Source organism: Hesperophylax consimilis, chromosome 21, assembly GCF_061612785.1.
Source record: "Hesperophylax consimilis isolate HC1 chromosome 21, BYU_Hcon_1.0, whole genome shotgun sequence".
In the NCBI taxonomy this organism is placed as follows: Eukaryota; Metazoa; Arthropoda; class Insecta; order Trichoptera; family Limnephilidae; genus Hesperophylax; species Hesperophylax consimilis.
Window position 1 is genome coordinate 1,521,563 of NC_142856.1, and position 24,489 is coordinate 1,546,051.

Genomic DNA, 24,489 nt, shown 5'->3' on the forward strand with positions numbered 1-24,489 from the left:
TAATATTGGTTTCATGACAAATCAGAACACTTTTGAATAGTGATGTAAAGTTATAATCCCTCCCGCACCACGATAATAATAATATACACGTCCTGAACGAGAGTTTTTTATACGATTCTAATGAAATTAGTCAAACCCCCCCCCCTCTCAGATCACTATAACTTAACCAAACAATTTTCCAGTGCAGATGTAAAAAGTGCATTTTGGAAAGGGCTACAATATGTATTTGAGTCACGCTCGATTTTGTACTATCTCTTTTACCATTTTGCAATACTCAATGATTGACCTTTCGGGTGATACGTGATTTTTACCTTCAGGTCTGCAAAGGTTTAACGAAGAAAAAAAAACTAGCTTAAAAACCTATCCTAGTTTTTTTTATCACTTTTCTGTACTGTTCCGATTTGTCCGATTAATATTTACGTTAAATGATTTACTAAGGCATTTTGTAAGGACACAAGATAAATTATCATTTTTTATTTAATTTATTGTATTACTCCCACTCCTTTAGGCTCACAATGGTTCTATGATATTTCATCAAAATGAAAATTCAACACACCTTTAAAAAGTGAAAAAAACAAAAACTAGGTTTAATTGTTATCTATGTATCCAATTTAACCTAGTTTTTTTAAAAATTATTTTTCATGACGTTATATCGGAAATTAACATTCGACATCGTTGTCAATGGCAATGCATTCTATCAACAATTGGTGGCAATAAAGTACGCACACACAGACGTGTACGCATTTCTCTGAAATCGGAAGACATTTACAACAGTTAAGATACAAAATAAATGTCGGTTCTACCCGATTAGCATTTGGCTAGGTTGGTAGAGTTGTTGACTCCAGTTCCTGGGTAGGAAGGTTCAATATTCAAACCAAAAATAAATTTAAAGTTAAAACATTTTAAAATAGATTTTTTTTATGTGGATGATTTGCATAGCGCCTTTTTTGTGAATCTTGTGGAGATGATCCTCAAGGGCACTGTATAAATATAAATATATGTATATATAATAAATACGACCAAACTCCAAGGACTATGAAAGCGATATGCTTTGGTATGAATGAACGATGTTGGCAACACACGTCCCTTATTGTCTAATTAACTCCTAAGACTATCAGATTCAGATTGTTTGGGATCTTCCCCGCATTTAATCCTCAGTTTGGCGTTGTCTCTTCGCAGCCTCTTGGTTTCCATCTTCAATTCCTCCAGTCTGTTTTGAAGCTTATAGGTGATGTCTTTCATGCTATCTTTCCATCTGTAAATTAAAATATACTTTTTTTAATATTCTGCGAGACAATCTAGAGCCACAGGAGTTACCCTGTGACTTCATCAGTCCCATCAGGGAATGAATGGAGCGGGCATACTTTGACCATATGCTCGGTGGTTTGCACCGCATTCACACTGAACCAACTTTTTAAGGCCCCACCTATGCCTTATGTGGGCGCAACGGCCGTGGGAGCACCTCATCTTATTGATGGAGGACCAGAGTATCCGAGGCGTGAGAACCCAGGTTATCTCTCAGTGGGGTTGGGTACGAGATGGGCATTTCTCATGTCAGGTGATTGCCACTTAAGTTTCTACCTATCTTCTGGAGTGAGACCTTTATATATTTCTTGTTGTTTCAGTATTGCAATATCTCGCCTGATATTTGGCGGGGTTATATTTGTAAGTACGAATAAGTGTTGTCAAAGGTGTAAAGCAAGGCTGCTCAACCTTTTTAACAGTTGGGCGAAATTGACGATTTAAAAATCACTGGCGGGCCACTGAATACTTACTGTTAGAGAATTTCTATAAAACATAATTCCCCACAAAAAAAATCAAAATGAGTGCTCCCCACAAAATATTTAAAATCCATGGGGGGGGGGGGTTGTCACATATGATCCAAGAACATCATATGTGATTCCCCACAACAATTTTTCGAATTCCATGGGGGGGCGGCGGTGGCTACAAGATTCCGTTTCGGACGCAAAAAATATTATATCAAAAACCGGTGTATTTTTGTTTAAAAGGTAAGTTCAAGAGGTTAGATTTTTTCGTCGCTGATTCTCGTTCTGAGTAGCCAAAATAGCGATAAATCGCCTTCGTTGGCAACACTGGTGACCGCGCGCAAGCTGCATTGTTTATTTTACCGCGGGCCCGCGACACTTTTTCAAATTGGCGGGTTTTTTGAAAATGGTTCACGCGGGCCACTTATAATTCGTTCGCGGGCCACAATGTGGCCCGCGGGCCTGGGGTTGGGCAGCCTTGGTGTAAAGTGAAACATCAGAATAGCGCAATGAGCCTAGCGCTTTGTATCAATTAATCTATTGCTCTAAAGAAGAGTGAATATGGCGGGCGGACAGTCATCCGCGTGGCAGACGCCGGGCGGGCTGTGTGGATTTAATTTTTATACAAATCTAATTAACATATTTTGCATAGATTTTATTGAAAATATTATTTTTCATACTTCATATTCAACTTTTGCTGCGTTTCAAAATGTCTCTCAAACTCTTTGGTTGCATGGATCTTTTCACTACTAAGGCTCTCCTCTAGCTGCTCCTTCACAATGATCTCAGCCTGCAGCCTCTGTATCGTCTTGTGGGCTTCATCCAAAGCTTCTTTTAGGTTTCCTATTTGGGTTCTGGAAACAACAAAATCCCAATACTATAATAAATATAACTCAGTAGTTTGGTCTCCATCTTACAAAATTCACATTAACAACATTGAGCGAATACAAAAAAATATTTTACGTTTTATAAATTTTAAATTAAATATCCCTGTCGAAGACTTAAAAAACAATTTCTTATTAAATACTCTAAAAATACATACATTAGAAGATAGACGTAAAATAAACGATTTAACGTTCTTATTCAAAATACTTAACTCTAAATTCGACTTTTTTGAACTCCTGCAACTTATAAACATACATACACCCACAGTAACAACACGACAAAATACAATATTCTACAGCAGCACACATAAGCGTAACTACATTGCCCACTCTCCGATACAACGACTTCACACCATGGGAAATCATTACTTGGGTGATGTTGACATATTCAATACCAACTTGGCAAGTTTTGTGGATCATTTTAAACATTTATTTCAACAATACTCCTAAACACATCATGTAAACCTACAAATAGCTGTAATTTTCTGTTTTTGTTTCTTGTGTTTGTATGACTTGTTGCATAGCTTTTATCAAATGTAATTTTATTCTTATTTTTTATGTTTCAAAGTACCTGTCAAATTAAAATTATACTACCATCCATGTAAAAGCCCTATGGGCGTTAAATAAATAAAAAAATTAAAATAAATAAACTCCAAAAACCAGGCAAGTGTCTGATTAGAGAAAGCAACGGATTGTAGTGCATACATACTAAATATGCATATTTAAAAATCAAAATACGTAATGTTGTAAAAACAAACAAACACCACCCTCAATTTTTTGTAAAATTTCCATATTTTGGTTTAAAGTTAAGGCTCTGTGGTAAGAGTTTAAAAATAAAGAAGGTTTGAAAGGGAGATATCCAAATACGAATGATACAGCGAGTTCGCTAATATTAAAATAAACATAATAATTAACGAAAATTGTGAAAAACTACAAAAATAAAAATGTAAATGTCCGTTTGTTCAAAATCTTATACCTCCAAAAGTTCTTCACTGATTGCTTTGAAATTTTGACACAACGTTGCATTCGGATACGCCTGTGTTTTTATGTACCTATGTTATATAGGTGTCACCTGTGACAGGTAAAAACACGTCTTTTTAAAAACAGACAATAGACAAACATGCTTTTTTCAAAACTACCATCTGCCAAATCTGTTGGACAAAAATGCATTTTTTTAAAATAAAATAATCTATTGGACGTAATAGCAACACGCGCTAATGTTTCTCCATCTGCACAGGCAGACTGAGCCACAGCAACGCATGGCGGTGTACAGGTAGTATTTAATAAAACACAAGTCATTTAAAATCTCTCAACCTGTTAAATAACAAAATGTGTTTTTAATAAGTATCGGAGCATACTTTCTTTCTATCGAGGGAATTTCATATAATTACCATTTCGGCTATACAAATATATAGATATAATCTTCTATGTTTGTTAAGAACTTAAAAACATAAAGCGTTCAAGAGAAATATTTTATAAATCGGTAGAAATTCGGAATGCGGGGGCTGAAGGTGTCATGTTTCCGCTTGAAATCTTATTTTGTAAACTTATTCAAACAAAAAACGTGGTGAAGAAACAAACAGAAACACATGCAAATTTTCTAAAATACCCATAGGACAGCTTTCCGGTTCTACAGCGTAAAGCTAGAAGTCAGGATTTATTTATCCTAAAATCACTCATTAAAACCCAAAAAGCCATAATGAAAATTATTCTGAAAGTCCCTGTAAGAACTTCAACAAACTTAACAACATGTAACTTAAACAACTCTATTCTAAAACAATACTCCTTTAAATTCAGAAATAACAACTAACATATATATTAGAAACACTAGATCTCAAGGTCAAAAACATATCCAACAAGCAACTACAAACACAACATTTGGTATAAAAAAGCTTCCTATACTATGGTACTAAACTAAACAATGAAATCCCACTCTCATTCAAAACTCACAACAATAGTTTAACATTTAAATCTCAAATAAAAAGCTGGATACAAAACAGGTAAATCATAAATACATAATATACTGACAACAAATACACCTTAGACTGAAACCAAATCCACTCAATTGAACAAAAAAAACACCTTGTAATATATTTATATAATTTAAAAAAAAAACACTTCAATATAATTTATTATAATTACTTTATATTATCCACACTACTAAATTTTAATCATATGTATATGAAACCCTCAGAACCGGAGATCCCGGTGAGGATATCGTTATATCCATTTGTTACAAAAAAAAGATAATAAAACACTTATTTCCTGCTCGCTTGAACATTCGTGGAACTAACACGATGCTGACATCTACAAGAATTTCTCGAAAATAAAATTGTATTTCATTAAAAAACATCGATAATCAAGTGAGCCTCTTTACGCCTTCGAGTGATATAGTTTACAATTTTGTCAACGGATAGCGTTAGTTCAATTTTGTTTTTATATTAAGTGACATAAAATTTAAGTGTCCAGTTTTAGAAAAAGTTTTCATAACAAAAAATGATAAGTGCTCATGGTGTTACACTTGTGTCTATCAACGCAGTGGCCTAAGTACACACACGCCGAGTGAATAACGGGACCACATTCAAAAGATACGGTACATCTTTGTATGAAATTTGATGTTTTTGTTTTTATAAACATCTAAGAGTGTTGACACACGAGGATTTGTTATCATATTGTGGAGAATAATCTGTTCTGTCTATATAGTACAATAAATCATGCCAGAATGCTATAATTTGACATTAAATTGCGTGCATAGGTATTTGAAAATATGTACCGCGTACGGGTATAGATAAAACAGAGCAAATTAACGCGTTCAAATGGTTAATAATGAAATAAATAAACAATAAAGATGAACCCTGGTGACTCGTAGAATGGTCAGCTCTAATAGCAAGCTAGACGTCGATGTAGTAACTGAGTGCAATAACTCAACCAGTCGGTGTACAAAGTTTGGCTTTCGAGTCTAGGCACGCGGCAGACTATTGAATTTGACATTCGAATACTGGCAAATGACAGAGCTGGATTTTGTGCTTTCAACTAGTAAAAATAACGGCATATTATAGAAGCTGTCAATCAATGAATTGGGGATGCCATAGTTTCACTAGCTCCAGATGGTTGGGAGCTGTTGGGACTCTTGTGCGGTATTCACATTAAAGAAATATATTTTTTTTAAATCATACCTTATGCTTTCGACTTCATTAGCGTGCAATTTTTCTTCCCATTTTCTTCTTCGCTTATCTCTCTGGAATCCGTTGGTCATCTGGTCGAAATCCATCTGCAGACTTTCCTTTTCCGAGACAATTTGAATGTTTCGGCGTTCTGATAAAATCTGTAAGTAGTAACAATTATTTGTTATCAGCGATTCATTCAATAGGTGGTGAAATGCCTCCTAAATTCACTCAATAGGTGGTGAAGTGCCTCCTAAATTCACTCAATAGGTGGTGAAGTGCCTCCTAAATTCACTCAATAGGTGGTGAAATGCATCCTAATTCACTCAAAAGGTGGTGAAATGCCTCCTTAATTAAGAATTATTTTCATACCAATTGCTGGAAGGTGGCTTCTAATTTTTGTTCAAGTAATAAAATCCGGTGTCCGTTTTCATCATCTTGATTATTTGTACCTTTACGTTGCCTTTCAATCTCATCTTCCAACATTTTACAATCCCTGCAATAAAACAAATATATTTATACTGGGCTTACACAAATAGGTACAGATAATTACAAAAATCTACTTGGACATAGGATACATTAATTTGCATACATCTAAATAAATATTTAAAAACAAAACAAAAACAAAAAATGTATATAAAAGCTCACTCAAATGACAAATAATACAAAGGGGGGCAAGAGACCGAAGAGTCCCAAATAGATACAAAAATGGAGACACAAATAGAGGCACAAGTAATACAAGAAAGATAAGATAACATATAAATATTGCTCTACAGTAATGGGCATGGGGGAGTATTTTACCAAGATACGGTTTCCCTACAATATCTCGCATCAAGATGCGGGGGGGGGCGGTACTTTTAGAGAATTTCTGAAGAAAAAATTCCCAAAGATCTACAAGGTTTCAAAAACTTTGGTATATTTTTGCGAATATGGGTGGATTTTAACTGAATTCGGTAGGTTTACAAAAAAATTTGGTTGATTTTCACAAATTCACAAATTTTGGTAGGAATGGCATCACTGCTAAAACGAGTAAACAATACAAGCAGTTGCTTAAAAAGCGTATGATTACAATTACTCGATTGGGCAATGATCAGTCTATGGTGGTCTCACACTCAGAGAGAGTGTGGAGCCGGCGTAAGCATAGCAAGTAGATAGAGTCTAGAGATAGAAAAAAATGTACCAGTTAAAAAGTTTAATAAATTCCTAGTGCGGCCATGCGCCTGGCACTTTTCAAGCAATTAATCAAAACCCCCATCGAGAGTCCGAGGTCTAATAACAGGAAAGTTCTAATTTCACAAAATAAAATGTAAATTTACGAGAAGGTTTTTTTTTATGAATACCAAAATCCAAAACATAGAAAGCTGAAAACTTCATTTTGGGCCGCAAAAAATCTTCAATTGGGCCGTCGGCCCATAGGCTGCATATTGGGCATGCCTGATTTAGATTTTCGCTCTAAATTCTGTTTATTTTATGTTAACGTAAGAGGAGTCTATTTGATATAAAATGGTTTGTTAGTTACATAAATAGGTATATTTAATATGAAATTTACTAAATGAATTAAATTGACCTAAGTCAGAACAGACTTTGTCTAGTGAAGCGGGTAAAGAAAACTGAAAATAAAATAAATGCCCGGGTTGCCGGCACCGAAACTGAACTGAATATAATCTACCTCAATGCTCTCTCGAGCGACAGATTCTTCTCTCCCATCTCGAGCTCCAGCCTCTGAATGTGTATCAACATATCGTTGAGTTTATCATTGTAACTCTGTTTTGCTAAATCTATCTCCTTCTGAATACGGAGAGTTGACTCATTTAGAATGTTTGTAACTTGGTTGGAAAGTCGGGTGCATTCCTCTGAAAAAATAAGATAAATTAATTTTAAGGATAAACTTAAAATTATTCCCAAAGTACTCTTTTATAGAAGGTGCTAATTTAATCATTTTATGAAAAAAACTGTTTATCCAAGTTATGCTTTAAAATATTAAGATGAATTATTGTTTGTTTGCGCCTGTACGTACAGTATATGAATATGAATAAATGGTTTTGTCCGTATTAAAACTCAATTCTTTCAAGAAAGCCAGACAAATAAATATTGGATTGAATTGCCCATACAATATTGGATTGAGTCACCGATACAATATTGGATTGAGTCACCGATACAATATTGAATTGAGTCACCGATACAATATAGAATTGAGTCACCGTTACAATATTGAATTGAGTCACCGATACAATATAGAATTGAGTCACCGTTACAATATTGGATTGAGTCACCGATACAATATTGGATTGAGTCACCGATACAATATTGGATTGAGTCACCGATACAACATTGGATTGAGTCACCGATACAATATAGAATTGAGTGACCGATACAATATTGGATTGATTCACCGATACAATATTGGATTGAGTCACCGATACAATATAGAATTGAGTCACTGATACAATATTGGATTGAGTCACCGATACAATATAGAATTGAGTCACCGATACAATATTGGATTGAGTCACCGATACAACATTGGATTGAGTCACCGATACAATATAGAATTGAGTCACCGATACAATATTGGATTGAGTCACCGATACAACATTGGATTGAGTCACCGATACAATATAGAATTGAGTGACCGATACAATATTGGATTGATTCACCGATACAATATTGGATTGAGTCACCGATACAATATAGAATTGAGTCACTGATACAATATTGGATTGAGTCACCGATACAATATTGGATTGAGTCACCAATACAATATTGGATTGAGTCACTGATACAATATTGTATTTGCATGGCCTTTCTTGAAAGAATTGAGTTTTTGTATGGATAAAACGATTTATTCATATTGCATATGTACGGGCACAAACAAATAATTCGCCTTTTTATTTTAAAGCATGACTTGCGAAAAGCTTATTTTAATAAAATAATTAAATTACTGCCATCTATGAATGCGTAGATTATAACAAACATTGCATTATTAAAACTCAATTCTTTCAAAAAAGGCATACAAATACAATATTGGATTGAATCATCGGTACAATATTGTATTTGTATGCCTTTATAGAAAGTATTGAGTTTTTAAACAAACAAAACTATTTATTCATATTGCGTATTCACGGGTGCAAACAAATAATTTATCTTAATATGTAAAGCAATACATTGCTAAAAACATATTTTAATAAAATGAATTAATTAACGCCATCTATGAACACGTAGAATATAATGAACGTCGCGTTTAATCTTAAACAATTAATTAAGAATAACTAGTAAAGAAGTAAATCAAAACTAAAGGAAATAAGCCAACATATAAGTGAGACAAAAACGAAGAAACAAAAATTGCAGTCATTGAACGCAAAAAACTTTGGACCTATGCTAGAATTAAAATAAACGATTACCTTGAGAATTTAATTGAACTTGAAGCTATTATAAGATTTAGATTAATTAGGTCCCAATGATCGCAAGAATGAACTGTAAAGAATATAAGATGACAGGACTCCAAAAATTATAAATCACCATCGTGTGTGTTCCCCGGTGGAAGGGACGAGGAAGAGGTGGATAGATTGTTGTGGAAGAGGATTGGGGCAGGATGGGAAGGACTGAGGACTGGAGTTAAATGAAGAGGGATAGGAGGTAGGAGAGGATATTTGCGGAGGAGGTCAAACCCCGCCCTGGGATTACGCCAGAGCTCACCATTGGAGAGAGATTTCACTGCTTCGTACAAACAGAGTTTCTCCACTATAGTTGAGATTAGTTGTAAGTAGTTATTAGATTGAGAAAGGGTGACTGAACTTTTTTGTTTCATTTTGTATCAGCTATAGCTTAAAAATACTTATTCATGTTATAATTATTGAAATATTTTAAAATTATTTATCAAATTGCTTACCCGTAGTGGACTTCTCTCTTTCTATCGCGGCATCTCTTTCAGAAATGGCTGCATCCACTATTCTTAGAGCCTCCGCCACCTGCGAATGCAGAAACATCAGCAAAATAGTGAAGGATACTCTCAGTATCGCCCTGGTAAAAGAGCACAATTCAGAATCAAAACTTTTGTTGGGACGGCTTTAGCCGTGTTTGGTGGCCAGATATGAATATCCAGGTTTTCCCAACCTTTCATCCAGCCTAACAACATACCCCAATTGGGGATGCCATAATCCCACTGGCTCTAGACGGTTGGGAGCAGTTACGACTCTTGTGCCATATTCACCTCTGGCCGGAGCCCTAAAATACTTGATAAACCTACATAATTCTGTGGAAAGGAGGGCACCCCATCTGATTGCCATCTATAATTCACAGAAACAATGTAGGCATGCTGAGTCTGTTGTACAGGTATTTCAATGGAACCTGCTCTAAGGAGCTAGCAGCGTTGATCCCCTGTCCACCGTTGCATATAAGTGAAATTCGACAGACACTAGCGGAACACCCTTTCACAGTTGATGTTTTGGCTTCATGTAAACAGGCCGGTTTTTTCGGCTCATATGTGGAACGAGAGATCGAGACCCTTGAAGACCCGCATTAATAAATCCCTTTCTAAAGCCCCTACCCTAACCTGTCTCATAACCCTGCCCAACATGTTGACGATATTGTTCCCCTGTCTTCCACTGTACACTAAAAAACATATCTGTACAAAAGGGGTATGTACACATCAAAAAATAAAACAGTGAAAACATCAAACTTACTTTATATCGACATTCCGATTCCCTTTTAGCGTAAGAATCCATGTTTTGTCGACAAATATCCATATTATTCATCAGATCTTCAGAGTCCCTCTTGCACATCGATAGCTCATTTTTGAGAAACGCTAATTCTTTTTCTAACGAAGTTATTTTGATGCTATCAACACTCTGCTTCTCTTTGTTATTATTCAGAGAGCAATCTTTTTCACATAATAGTTTTTTTATATCACTATTTTGTTCCGTCAACAGTTTGATGGATTTTTCTTTAGATTTGATTTCGTCATAAGACAAAGTTAATTTATTTTCAAGCAGCTTTATTAAAGATGAATATTCCCGTTTAACCTGAAATAAATATTTAGAAGTGACAAATAGAAAATTACTAGTAGTTCTGTGAATATTACTGTTCACAAAAACATGTTTCAAATTTTCTTTTATTTAATAAATAAAAATCCATTTTTTTAGGTAGGTAGGTAGTTAAACATCTACCTACTAAATTACAAATCATATATTTTATGCAACATTTTTTTAAATTTAAATAATGTGATGATTTGAACTTTCCCAACCTTTTAACACCCAGAAAAAAAAAACACCCTTGATAATAGAAAATTATTAACACAATATGAAAAGAAAACAGGATGCCAGCGACATCTAACCAAGATTATCGGACTAACTACAGCAAAATGTAATAGTAAGGAATATAAACAGTTTGCCTAATTACAACAGAGATATCTTTGAGAAAGTAGGCGGATCTTATGGGAGGTGAAGTATAGTATAACAATCAATCAGAGACAGCTTCAGATGAACAAAGGAATGATTAATGGCTATAATTATCTCACAGTTTTGAAGAGTTCAATGCACCTTAATATAGACAGATAGACCCACTGTGAGGAGTGAGATCGACAGTACTTGGGCTATAATTCCATAAATGCAATGAAAGGCCCGGAAATCAGCATTAGGAAAATAAACAACAGTATCTGATGACAGATGACTCAAAGTAAAAAAGATGTACGGATATAAATATTGGAAAACATAATCTTAACCACTTAGAGATCGGAAAAGTGAGAAAACGATATAAATTTGGAATAAAACGAAGATTCTGAAGTACTGAGAAACACATATTGTTGACTGTTAACCGGAAATCTGAAGATAGTACAACAGACTGGAAAAATAAAGGGAAAAAAACGATAGTTGAGATTGAAAAATTTGAACTACAATATTACGGTAAGTCACAACAATATTAACGACCCCTGGAACACACGTCGAACTTGGACAAAGAGAATTTCAAGATATCCCATAAAAAATTATCGTGTAAACACTAGATGAAAAGGATTAATAAAGAAACCAATTAATGTTTTACTGGTCAATTAGTCAACATGGCTAGAGATGATAGAAGATACAAGATAGAGATATTTAGATTAAGAAATCTCGCTAAATATAATTGTTGAACTGAGAAATATTCTGAGAGAACATGAGAAACTTTAGTGTAAACACATTCATATATCATCCCTGAATTGCATTTTAGGAGGAAAAGAGATACAAATAGGGGCGGACCCAATAGAACATGAAAAGATACTACCCACTTGCAGGGTCGGATTAGGTAATAAAGTCGGAGAAAGAGCAAGATATGAAAAAAACGACACATCATTTTGGATTACAGCAAAGAATAAAACTGATGAAATGGACTTTGGGACGCGCGGGATATTGAATATTACCAATGAGTACATAAATTTCGCAAAAGGGTATAAAGGAAAACATTTAAGCTATGTTTTTAAGTGAAATTTAAATAGAAAGCGAGATTTTTGAAGGAAGAACGCACACAGACAGATTGGCAAGCATTGAAATACAGACCAGAATCAGCCTGCTGGCTAAGATCAAAGTGTAATATGTAATAGTACAATGAAATTGATTTGAGAGATACAACAAAATACAGTATAGGGAAGATTTCCACTCATCATATGAGAATGGAAACGTATTTAGGAAACAGAATCACCGGAACAAAATAGGAAAAATGAAGAGAAACGCGAACAAACATGATTGGATTAAGGGAATCCAGTGCAAACATAAATAACATAACTGCTAAGACAAGAACAATAGTGATTGAATTATGAAACACAATCCCGAAAAGAACAGAAATTAGTGGGAAAATTCTGAAAACTACAGACATAAATAAGCGATGTTGCATTTGAGATGTTCAGAGGAAAGACATTTTTCAGAGAACCACGAAAAAAAAACTAGTTGGAAATATTATTTAGCCTTATGACAAACTCTATGAAAAAAGAATTGGAGAGTGCTCATCCGGGGCTAAGATCTAAGGGGAACAAGAAGAAACATTTGGGGTGTTGAGATATTCTAAGTCTGTCATCTAAATAAGTGACAAAAGATGATTATTAGAAAATTACGAGTTGATTAAGAACAATATTATTTTTATTTTATTGATACATGATTTAGAGAGTACATGTGGTTTTTTGTGATATTTCACCCTCCATGCTAGGGATGACCCTGTGTTATGGCGGGTGAATTTTACAGTTTCTATACATTACTATAATATTATGAAAAAGAAAAATGATGCATAACTAGTTTGGGTTGCAAGAAGAGGATGGAGAAGTTAGAGAATTATAAGATGAAAAATTTGAGAAATTATTAGTACATAAATAGATCACACTAATTACATAATTATGTACATACTATACCGCTAAGTTAGGGAATAAGGATATATTATGTTTTGTCTGAAAGGTGATTAAATTGATAGAGTGTAGAATGAATGGGTATTGTAGTTGTAATGTATTACGTGTGTAAGGATCCATTTCGTAATTTGTTTTTTAAAGGAATAGGGTTGACTCACGGTTTTTAGGTTTTCAGGGTAAGGTTAAAGATTTTAGGAGCTAGGAAGAAAAATTGTCTGTACTTTGTAGTGACGGTTGGTTATTGTTCTGGTGGTGTTGTTGTGTTGTAAGAGAGATTTATTTTTATATTTGAACAGGAAATGTATTAGCGAAAATTTTAGGTGGAGTTGTCGTATGTTTAAGACCTTATACTCTATGAGGAGTCGAGTAGAGGGGTATCTTGTCAGTCGCTTGTTAATGACACGTATTACCATTTTTCGGGCTTTTAGTAGAGGTTCGATGGTAGATTGTGCACAGCCACCCCAGATTATACAACGAATGAAATTAACTTGAGCCCTATTGGTTTTAAAGGTAGTATAAAAATGCGTGCAGAGCATCATTCGGGATGTTCCGGTTTTTTGGAAGTCGGGTCGAGGAGTGAGGTGCAGATAAATGCGTGATACGTCGCTAGAGGTAATTACTGCAATCATCCTCAGAGGACTTTTTTGTGAAATTTCTACATATTAAATTCAGTGTTGTCTTAAATCACTTAGAAAATTTCAATCAGTGCAAAGATACAATTAACTTCAGTGATAGTGAAAGTGTTGAATTATTTAAATTTAATATAAATTATCGAAGGAAGCAAACACTTTGTGGCTTGACATTATTACAGAAATGAAAGAATATCTTTGTTTTAAACCACTTTATTAAATTTATATACGTCGACCGGTTTCGGTTGAACTCAACCTTCATCAGGACAGTACAAATATAAACTAAAATATAATAGGAGCGTAGGGAGTGTGGCGAACCCATCGCTCAGGGAGTGGAAACACGACCTGCAATAGCCATCCCAAGCTAAGGTGTGAGATACCGTGCTCAGGGCTGAATGACACTGGGGAACAGTGTCACGAACGGTTCCTCCGAGACACAAGGTCGCATCTCGGAGTATACAGACCTTACCCCAGCATTCGGGGCTCTGCTGGGGTGGACCTTTTATTTCCCTAGATACTCGTGGGACCAAATATGGACTGTAAAAACAAAAACCAAAACAACACTGACGAGGGACCTTTAAGGAACCTAGGGGGAGTGGAAGGAGGAGTTGAGGCCGCCTCGGTGGACTCATCCCTCTTGGGGCCTTTGAGGAACCAAGAGGAAGTGGAGAGGAGAGATGGGACCACCCTGGTGGACTCTTCCCTTGAGGGGCCCTCTGGGAACCATAAAGAAGGACCTCCGACGGACGCAACACGGCGGGATCCCCCAGGGGATCCAGACGTGGAAATGCAGGGACCATCAGGGGACCTGGAAAATAACTTCTTTAAGAACCCCCGACTCCAACTGGGGCCCTCGGGGAACCAGCGGAGAGGGGGGGACTTAAAGAAGAGACTCACTCCAACAACCACCGCTGAGGAAGACAAGGTAAAGTCCCTGTCAGACGATGTGAAAAAAATTCACATCAGTAAGAAACTCAGTGGGGCTGCGAGGAGAAAACTCAAAAGAGAGAAGCAGGGGCGGCAGGAAGGAAACCGGGAACAACCAGGGACTGTAAAAGTCCGCTGGGGACAACCAGGGACCTCGAAGGCCGGAACCAGGCAAGGCAAACCAGGGATAGACCGGAAGCTAACGGGGACCGCAGAAGGTAACCGGGAGCAACCTGGAACGCCCGGGGAAAAGAAGGCTGGGAAGAGGAGAAGAACCTCACCAGAACCTAAACCCTTGGGGCTTTCACCGGGAAATTCCAGGAAAAAGCCCCGAGGAATTCTCACCTCTGCTACCTATGCGGAAGCCGCTGGAAATAAAATTCGAGTGGCTGTTGTACATAGGAGCAGAGAGGAAGAATTTACAAAAGAGCAGGAGGCCCTCGTGAGTGAGGCGGCCGCGGATCTGATTTTGAGCATCCCAAAGGGGCAGTTCAAACCCAGATTCGACGAATGCTTCACTCAGAGGGGCGTCCTGAAAATGACCTGCTCCGACAAGGAGTCAGAGACATGGCTGAGGGAGATGGTGCCGACCATACGGAAATGGCAGGGCTGCGACCTGGAGGTGGTGGGGTTGCAGGAACTGCCAAAGTACGTAAAGGTTATGGCAGTAATCCCCGAAAATGGAGCAGTAAGCACCGAGAGGTTGCTACAACTGCTGGAGAACCAGACTCCCCGGCTACACACAAAAAAATGGATCGTCCACGACTCGATCAGGGATAAGAACATGTATCGCCTGATCATGAGTGTGGACGAGGAAAGTGTGAAGGTGCTGAGGGAGATGGGGATGACGGCGCATGTCGGGATAAGGAAGGCCACTTTCACGGTGCGCTCTCCTAACACCGAGGAGCGTAAATAGGAGGAATGACTTAAGGATTATGCAGTAATGGCTAAAAACTTACAGTTCATTCAAATAAACTTGCACCGCAGTCCGGCAGCGACTGCAGTGCTTAGCAGTAGAGTCACTCGGGACAGTGTGAACGTCGCGCTGATCCAAGAACCCTGGACTTATAGGGGGAAGGTCAGAGGACTAAACATGAACCAAGGTCTAATCTATTATAACGAGTCGGGGGACAGACCCAGGGCCTGTATTCTCATCAGAGGGATACCTGGCACACTGCTACCCGAACACTGCAGTAGGGACTTAGTGGCTGTGAAGCTACAGGTCACGCTGGACCAAAGAAGCAGGGAAGTAGTTGTGGCATCAGCATACATGCCCTATGACTCTGTGGAACCACCACCCTCAAGGGAAATAACGAGACTCGTCCAAGACTGCAGGGAGAAGGGTAGGGAACTGATACTCGGAGCAGATGCTAACTCGCACCACACTGTGTGGGGGAGTACGGACATCAACAAACGAGGACAGGACCTCCTGGAATACCTGATGACAGTGAACCTTGAGATTCTTAATAGAGGTAGGGAACCCACCTTCGTTATAAGTAACAGACAGGAGGTGATAGACCTGACCCTAGGAACATTAAGAGTCTCAGGATGGAGAGTATCGGACGAACCATCCCTGTCGGACCACCGACACATAGAATTTAAACTAGAGGGAGAAACAAGCAAAACGGGGACCGATACATATAGGAACCCAAAAGCAACTGACTGGACTAGATACTCGGAGGAACTAAATATAGGAATGACAAGATTCCCAGCTAAATACGGCTGCCCCGAAGAAATTGAGGACGCAGTAGAAGTACTGAGGGACTCAATGATAAGGGCATACGAAAATAGCTGCCCTCTGAAGACAAGTACCAGGGACAAAACACCGTGGTGGAGCAGAAGACTGCAGGAGCTACGGAAAATAGTAAGGCAAGCTTTCAACAAGGCCAAAAAGTCAGGAAACTGGGATGCCCACAAGCAATACCAGAAAGAGTACAAGGTGGCAATCCAGAAAGCCAAAACATGCTCCTGGGAGAAATACTGTGGGGAGGTGGAAACCATCCCACAGACTGCAAGAATCCAAAAAATTCTTGCAAAAGACCCAGGGGCAGCAAAAGGCCCATTCAAAAAAGCTGATGGAGGATATACCAACAGTTGGGAGGAGGAGTTGGAGGTACTGCTGGGGAAACATTTTCCCGGCTACAAAAAGTTAGAAGCAGATGATACCGGTCCACCACCAGCCCGAGTTACACGGGAAGGTAAGGACTGGGACACTGCGGCTAAAATAGTTACTCCCTCCAGAGTTAAATGGGCAATCAGAGGGTTTGACCCTTTTAAAAGCGCAGGAGAGGATGGAATCTTTCCGGCACTTCTACAGAGGGGCCTAGATACAATCCTACTTCCGGTGACGAAGATCCTGAGGGCATGCTGTGCCCTCGGATACATCCCCATACCATGGCGGAAGACAAGGGTAGTGTTCATACCCAAACCGGGGAGAGCTGACTACGACCAACCAGGTGCATTCCGCCCAATTAGCCTCACCTCATTTCTTCTGAAGACAATGGAGAGGCTAATGGACAGGCACATAAGGGACGGGGCACTGAAAGAGAAGCCCCTCCACGAGTTACAGTTTGCTTACCAAGCAGGTAAGTCAGTCGACGCGGCACTGCACAGGTTGGTGTACAAACTGGAGCAGGCACAAGCGACTGGGGAACTGGCGGTAGGGCTATTCCTGGATATAGAGGGAGCATTTAACTGCACCACTATTAAATCCATTGATGAAGCGGCAGAAAGACATGGACTCGACAAAACCACCAGAAGGTGGCTGAGGAACATGCTCTCAGGCCGGATACTTACGGTGACAAGGGGTGAGGTAAGCATCAAAGTGCTGGTGACACGAGGGTGTCCACAGGGAGGGGTCTTATCACCCTTGCTGTGGAGCCTGGTGGTGGACAACCTCATCCGGAAACTCAACAACAGGGGCCTATATACGCAAGGGTATGCGGATGACATTGCAACCATAATAAGGTGTTGGGATGCAGACACAACCCGAGGCCTTATACAGTCAACACTGGCAACAGTGGAAGAATGGTGTGAAGAAACAGGACTGTCAGTCAACCCAGACAAGACAGAACTAGTAATCTTTACGCGTAAAAGGAAACTAGAAGGATGGAGCAATCCAACCTTCTATGGAAAGGAATTAGAACCCTCTGACACGGTTAAGTACCTCGGAGTCATCATAGATGCCAAACTGAGCTGGAAAAACCAGGTGGAAACTGTAGGCAGAAAGGCCTGTGCTCTGATGTGGGCAACTAGGCGAATCTGCGGCAGAACGTGGGGTCTCAAACCTAAAATGATGCAATGGCTTTACACAGCCGTTGTAAAACCAAGGATCATGCACGCAGCCCTGGTCTGGTGGAGGAGAACAACACTGAAAACAGTGATGGTCACACTCAATCACATACAGGGACTTGCATGCAGAAGCATCACAGGAGCCATGAGAACCACTCCAATACTAGCCATGGGAGTGCTGCTGAACCTACCCCCACTAAACATAGAAATAGAGGGGGCGGCGATGGCGGCAGCCTACAGGTTACATTGCAATGGCCAATGGAGAGGAGAGTTGCCCAGAAACAGTCACACGGAGATAGGAATAAGACTGAGGGCAATTAGTCCGACGGCTGGGATGAAGCAGGACGGCAAACAAGCCGAATACTTCTTCGGACAGCTGTTTAAAGTGACGTACCCCACAAGGGAGGAATGGGACACGGTCCCAGGTCCAAACTCCAAACAGGAACTAATCTGGTTCACAGACGGGTCCAAGATGGAGGAAGGAACAGGGGCCGGGGTCTGTCTACAGGGATCTAAGAGGGAACTCAGTATACCTCTAGGAATGCACTGCACTGTGTTTCAAGCTGAGATGAAAGCCATCTTAGTCTGCGCACAGGAGAATATGAGTATCGGGTACAGAAATAAGAACATAAACATATGTTCTGATAGCCAGGCGGCCTTAATGGCACTGGAAAGTAACCGATGCGACTCCAGACTGGTGATGGAATGCAGGACTATCCTAATAGAACTGGCGACCGTCAATAAAGTAACCCTGCTCTGGGTACCAGGACATAAAGGTATTGAGGGCAACGAGCGGGCTGACGAACTAGCAAGGAAAGGGGCGAAAGCACCACTTGTGGGATCTGAGCCGGCCGTAGGAGTAGCAGCTTGCCACACCAAACTACATATCAAGAGGTGGGTCAAATCCCAACACTGGAAGGAATGGAAGAAGGCACCCGGAATGAGGCAATCTAAAGTACTCATAAACGGACCGGACCCTAACCGAACCAGGCAACTACTCGATATGGACAGAAACTCACTGAGGGAACTGGTAGGACTACTAACGGGACACTGCCATCTCAGGAGACACATGCAACTGTTGGGAGTGGAAAACACCAACATCTGTAGGAAATGTGAAGAGGAGGAAGAGACTCCAATCCACCTATGGTGCCAATGCCCCGCTCTGCTGGGAATAAGGCTCAGATACCTGGGAAGACACAGTGTGGAACCAGAAGACATCGCCACATATCCAATGACAGCCCTGGTGAACTTCATAAAAGGGACCGGGTTACTGGCAAGGGAATGAGGTAAAATGGGAGATAGTACAATGGGCCTATGGCCTAAGTGCTCGCGGGGAACGTAAGTAAACCGCCTCCGACTATAAAAAAAAAAAAAAAAAAAAAAAAATATAATACAGAGGAAGATTATTAAGTAAACAATAAAGAAAGAGAAAGTATATAAATGTGAGGGAGAGAGCATCAGGGCAGCGGAGTAGGTAGTGGGGTCGGGGAGGGGTGGGAATTACCCAGAGAGAAAGGAAACATCTTTAAAATAGGGCTTTTAGTTAGTTCTATCTGTTTGTTTAAAATTGGGCAATTATTTTTATTTTTATTTGCTTTTGATATTTCCAATGATTCTAAATTATTGAGACGTATTCCTATTTTATTTTTATGTAGTTTTTGAACTCCTGTCGTTCTATTAAATGTATGATTAGTATTAATTAGGTGTTCGGCAAATTCTGAAAAACCAGTATTTGTTAAACACCTGACATGTTCTTTTACTCGAATATTTACATTACGCGCGGTTTTACCAATATATATTGCCGGGCAATCGTCGCAATTAAGTTTGTAGATCCCAGAGTGGCTAAACGTATCTTCTTTATCTTTACAATTAAATAATTTTAAATAATTGTAAAGATAAAGAAGATACGTCTAGCCACTCTGGAATCTACAAACTTAATTGCAACAATTGCCCGGCAATATATATTGGTAAAACCACGCGTAATGTAAATATTCGAGTAAAAGAACATGTCAGGTGTTTAACAAATACTGGTTTTTCAGAATTCGCCGAACACCTTATTAATACTAATCATACATTTAATAGAACGACAGGAGTTCAAATACTACATAATATATTATAAACTAGATGACGTGAACCCGACGTTGCTCAACGTATGATTAATAAGTAATAATAGTCTGTATTATTGTAATATCTTCTTACCTCATCCATGTCCCCTTGATAAGAAGTAGTTTTTTGGTAGTTCTGATAAGTCTTTAGCTCGTCCTCCAAACTTTTGATTGTTGTTTGAGAAGTGTTCCATAATGAAGCGAATGACTCCTTCTCCTAACAAAAATAACATATTTAACTCACCATCACATTTTTTCTCCGCAGGGGTAGGCACAGAGTACGGACCACCACACAACTCTGTCTTGACGCACACTCCATGCTCCATACTCTCTTTCGTCATGTCTTTCTTAGACGTCTCCCACTTCTTCTACCATTTATTTTGCGTCATATATATAATTGTCCAAACACTCTTCGTTCATCCACTCCATAAGTACAAACCATATACGGGTCCCGTTTTTAATCTTATTCATTACACTTACATCAGCCTTTCATTTTTTCCAGAGCTCCACACTCGGAACAAAGTCCTTCATGGTGTTATCACGCATACGCCTCAGGCATCTCATTTCTACAGCTTTCAGTCTACTTCCCTGCCAGTTCATGCCTCAGAGTTGGTATCAGCACACCATTGTGGACTGATAGCTTTACTACTTTTCAGTACTCCGTTAAGGCGATGCAACGTCGTGTAACATTTGGAATCTGGCCGCTAATAATAACACTCCTTTAGTAGATAGCGATTAGGTTTAAATTCCGGCATTGCCAAAAAGTGTGTTCAAGTTCAGGCACAAATATTTAAGGGTTTGTGGTTATTTTCTAAAGAAATTAATTTGTCCGCATAAAGGAATTGAGGGCAATGAGTGGGCTGATGGACTAGCAAGGAAAGGGGCGTAAGCCTTGCACTTTCGGGATCCAAGCCGGCTGTAGGAGTAGCAGCTTGCCACACCAAAATACATATTGAAAGGTGGGTCAAATCCCGGGGCTGGGAGGAATAGGAAAGGGCACCCAGAATGAGGCAATCCAAAGTACTTATAAACGGACCAGACCCAAGGCGAACCAGACAACTACTCGGTATGAACAGCAACTCACTGAGGGAACTGGTAGGACTACTAACGGGACACTGCCATCTCAGGAGACACAAATGCCGTTGTCGGGAGTGGAAAACATCAACAGATGCAGGAAATGTGAAGAGGATGAAGATACTCCAATTCACATTTGGTGCCAATGTCCCGCCCTCTTGGGAACAAGGCTCAGATACCTGGGAAGACACATTTTAGAACCAGAAGACATAGCCACATATCCAATGACAACCCTGGTGAACCTTATAAAAAGGAGCGGATTACTCTTAAAGGAATGAAGTAAAATGGGCCTATGGCCTAAGTGCTCACAGAAACCTTACTTCAACTGTCTCCTATATTAAAAAAAATAATAATAATTTGTCCCATTATACAGTAAAACCATAACTGAAATGGGTTCGTAAGTGGGATATTTTGAACTTTAAACCCGTAATTAATACTTTACTTTTTCTGGGCTTATAAAAGACCTATCAAAAAAATGCTCAATTATTCCAAAGGCCAAGATGTGTTCTACTCGCTGTAATTAATTAAAGCATCTAAGATATTTCTAAGCGATTATTTTTTCATCATTTACCTTTATTTCTGTGTCTTTCATGGTCGAGGGGTAAGGCTCTCTACAAGCAACCTGGAGGTCGCGGGTTCAATCCCGGGATGCGCAAGTAAATTTTATTTGATTAATTTGTGTTATTTTGACAAATTACTCATTTAAAACAATATATAGTATACTTGCGGCACGTTCCAGAGTGGAAGATACTCTCAGTATCGCAATGGTGTAAGACCACCATTCAGAATTAAAACGTTGCTTGAAATGGCTTTGACGGTGTTTTGTCACCAGATCTGAATAGCCAAATACTTCCCCACCTTCCTCTTCCCCGTCTCCTTTCCTCCCCGCTACCTTCCGCTTCACAACATACCCCAATAGGGAATGCCGTAGTCTCACTGGCTCCAGTTGGGACTCTTGTGCGGTTTCACACAAAAAAATGTCTTTATCAGCCTTTCCATCTCTCGTAAACATACTTCCAAACGCAATACTCATCCACTGCTTTAAGTATTCATCATTCGCAACTATATTGCACTCTTTCTTCTGTACTATATACCTTCTGACTAAGAAGAAGTTGCTGTCTAAGATCTTCAATGATTTCTTTGCCTCTGTCTTGAAAACTGGTGATGGCGTCTTGTTCACATCTATGCTTAAGGTGACCATCCAACTGTCTCGAGATCTCAGCATTTTCCTTAACCAGGGCCTTGGTTTCAATTCTTAAGTTTTCATATTCCCCCTAGTGAATAAAATAAGATTTTTATAAATTCATAATAACCTAAGGCCTTACGCTTCATTATAGTATAAATAAAATATACAATATGAATAATATGCAAGCAAGTGTTTTACTAAAACAAGGGAAGCACTTACCTTATAAAATGCTACCTGAGACTGTAATGCATCTGTCAGCGATTCTGGGCCTCTGCTAAACAAATAAATATGATAAATAATCATTTATTTTTAGAACTAACTCATTCCATGGTATTTATTCAAATAAAATACGCACAGCTCATTCGATGAAGTAAAGGGATCCATCATTAGGACTTTTACCAAAATTCAAGATAGAATTCTTAGTTTAAAATAATAATTGTAATATTTGATCATTGGGGATTAACATATTGTGCAAATATGGTAAAAATATTACGATTATAATTAATAAATCATTAAATTTGTGGCATTAGTGTGATGTCATTTTGACAGATGTTTGTAAACAAATTTATCTTGGCAATAGACAATAACACGACCCCTTAGAAAAACCTAAGTGCAATATGACAATAACATTTTGCGATAATAAACTCTAAAGTCGTCTTTTCGTAGAGCCTATTATCGCATAATATTTCTGTATCCGATGAAACTTTGTTATTTTGGGATCGGATACAAAATAATTCTATGGAAAATGTAGAAAAAGCAGAGACAAGTATATCTATGAATATGTATGTAGAAAGTAAATACCTAAAGCCGGTAAACTATATGTATAGGTATTATATTATTACCAACAACCAGCAGGCAGTGTACAAAATAATATGCATAGATATACCACTCACAGCACATAATAGTATGAATCGGAGAGAATAAATTATTTTTTTTCTATCTAGTTCATTTTCATAATATTTGAACCGATGCGATGGTGGGTAATTCGTTTTTTTATTAGGTACTTCCTACTGCATGGAAATGATTATATTATATAGTACTAAAAAAGTAGGCATTGCGTTATTATGGTGATATTTTTCTAATACTATTTATTTATTTACTGTACCTACATAAAGGGCCAGTCCTGTGCAGACGCAAATTTTTTTTTTTTTTTTTTATTTATTCTTAAATATATTTGTATTACAATGGTATGGTATATTGTCCTCCACGCTAGGAGTTCACCTGTGTTGTGGAGGACTTTTTCAATTTTAAAGTTATATAATTCTAAAACAATACAGTGGAGTTGGTTACACAGAGAAACAATAAAAATATAAAATCGAATTTTCCATAGTTTAACAGAAAAAAAAAGTGAAATATAAAAAATTAAATATTAAAAGGATTGTAGCCAGTTCCATATGTGTTTTTTGTATTCTGTAAGATTAGATGTTTTATATTGTGTTGGAAGTGAATTGTATAGGTTTATAGCCTGGAATCTGTAGTGTTTTTGTCCAAAGGATGTGTTGGTTTTTGGTATTAGTAGTTGGTGTGTATGTCTTGTTCTGGTATTGCGAGAAGTTTGTGAAGTTTTAAATGTGTTTAGGTTCTTGTAAAGGAAAGTAAGTATTTGTTTTGAATATAATTTTTGAATCTTCAACACTGGGAATTGTTTAAATATGGTTGGAGAAGTCCGCTCCTAGAGCCAACTTGCCGAGGAGCCAAGGTGTTGAAAACTAACTAACTAACTAACAATCACGCCGTTTCCCCGCAGGGGTAGGCAGAGAGAACGGACCGCCAAACAACTCGGTCTTGGCACACACTCCTTGCCTCATTCACATTCATACATCGTCTCATACATACTCTTCTATTGTTCTGACTCTTGACATGGCCCGGGTGTTGATAATAACCTAAAGCCCCTAGTAGACGTTGGCCCGAAGCATGCCATGGGATATATATGCCAGGTGACCCGTCCGTGTTGGGCTAACACGTTGGGGTTACCACCTAACACAGCGCTCTTGAGGTTTTTACTAGCGCCAGGTACCATTTGGTTCAGGGCCGGCGCTCCCTGCATGTATTATTTAGAGCCACCAAAATGTTGAAGAAGTGGTATTGTACTCTACCTGT

General features: G+C 38.5%; 1 protein-coding gene across 1 annotated transcript; it reads right to left on the reverse strand.

Moving 5' to 3' along the window:
- Positions 1-693: 693 nt before the first annotated feature.
- LOC149413482 (uncharacterized) lies at positions 694-22,924 on the reverse strand. Its single transcript, XM_089644633.1, has 11 exons — positions 22,745-22,924; positions 22,609-22,663; positions 22,298-22,477; positions 20,224-20,346; positions 10,497-10,835; positions 9,704-9,782; positions 7,484-7,667; positions 6,187-6,310; positions 5,827-5,975; positions 2,447-2,620; positions 694-1,255 (listed from the first exon to the last, which is right to left on the reverse strand). Exons 1-11 carry the CDS (start codon positions 22,774-22,776, stop codon positions 1,099-1,101), a joined length of 1,596 nt encoding a protein of 531 aa, XP_089500759.1. The 5' UTR covers positions 22,777-22,924; the 3' UTR covers positions 694-1,098.
- Positions 22,925-24,489: the final 1,565 nt, after the last annotated feature.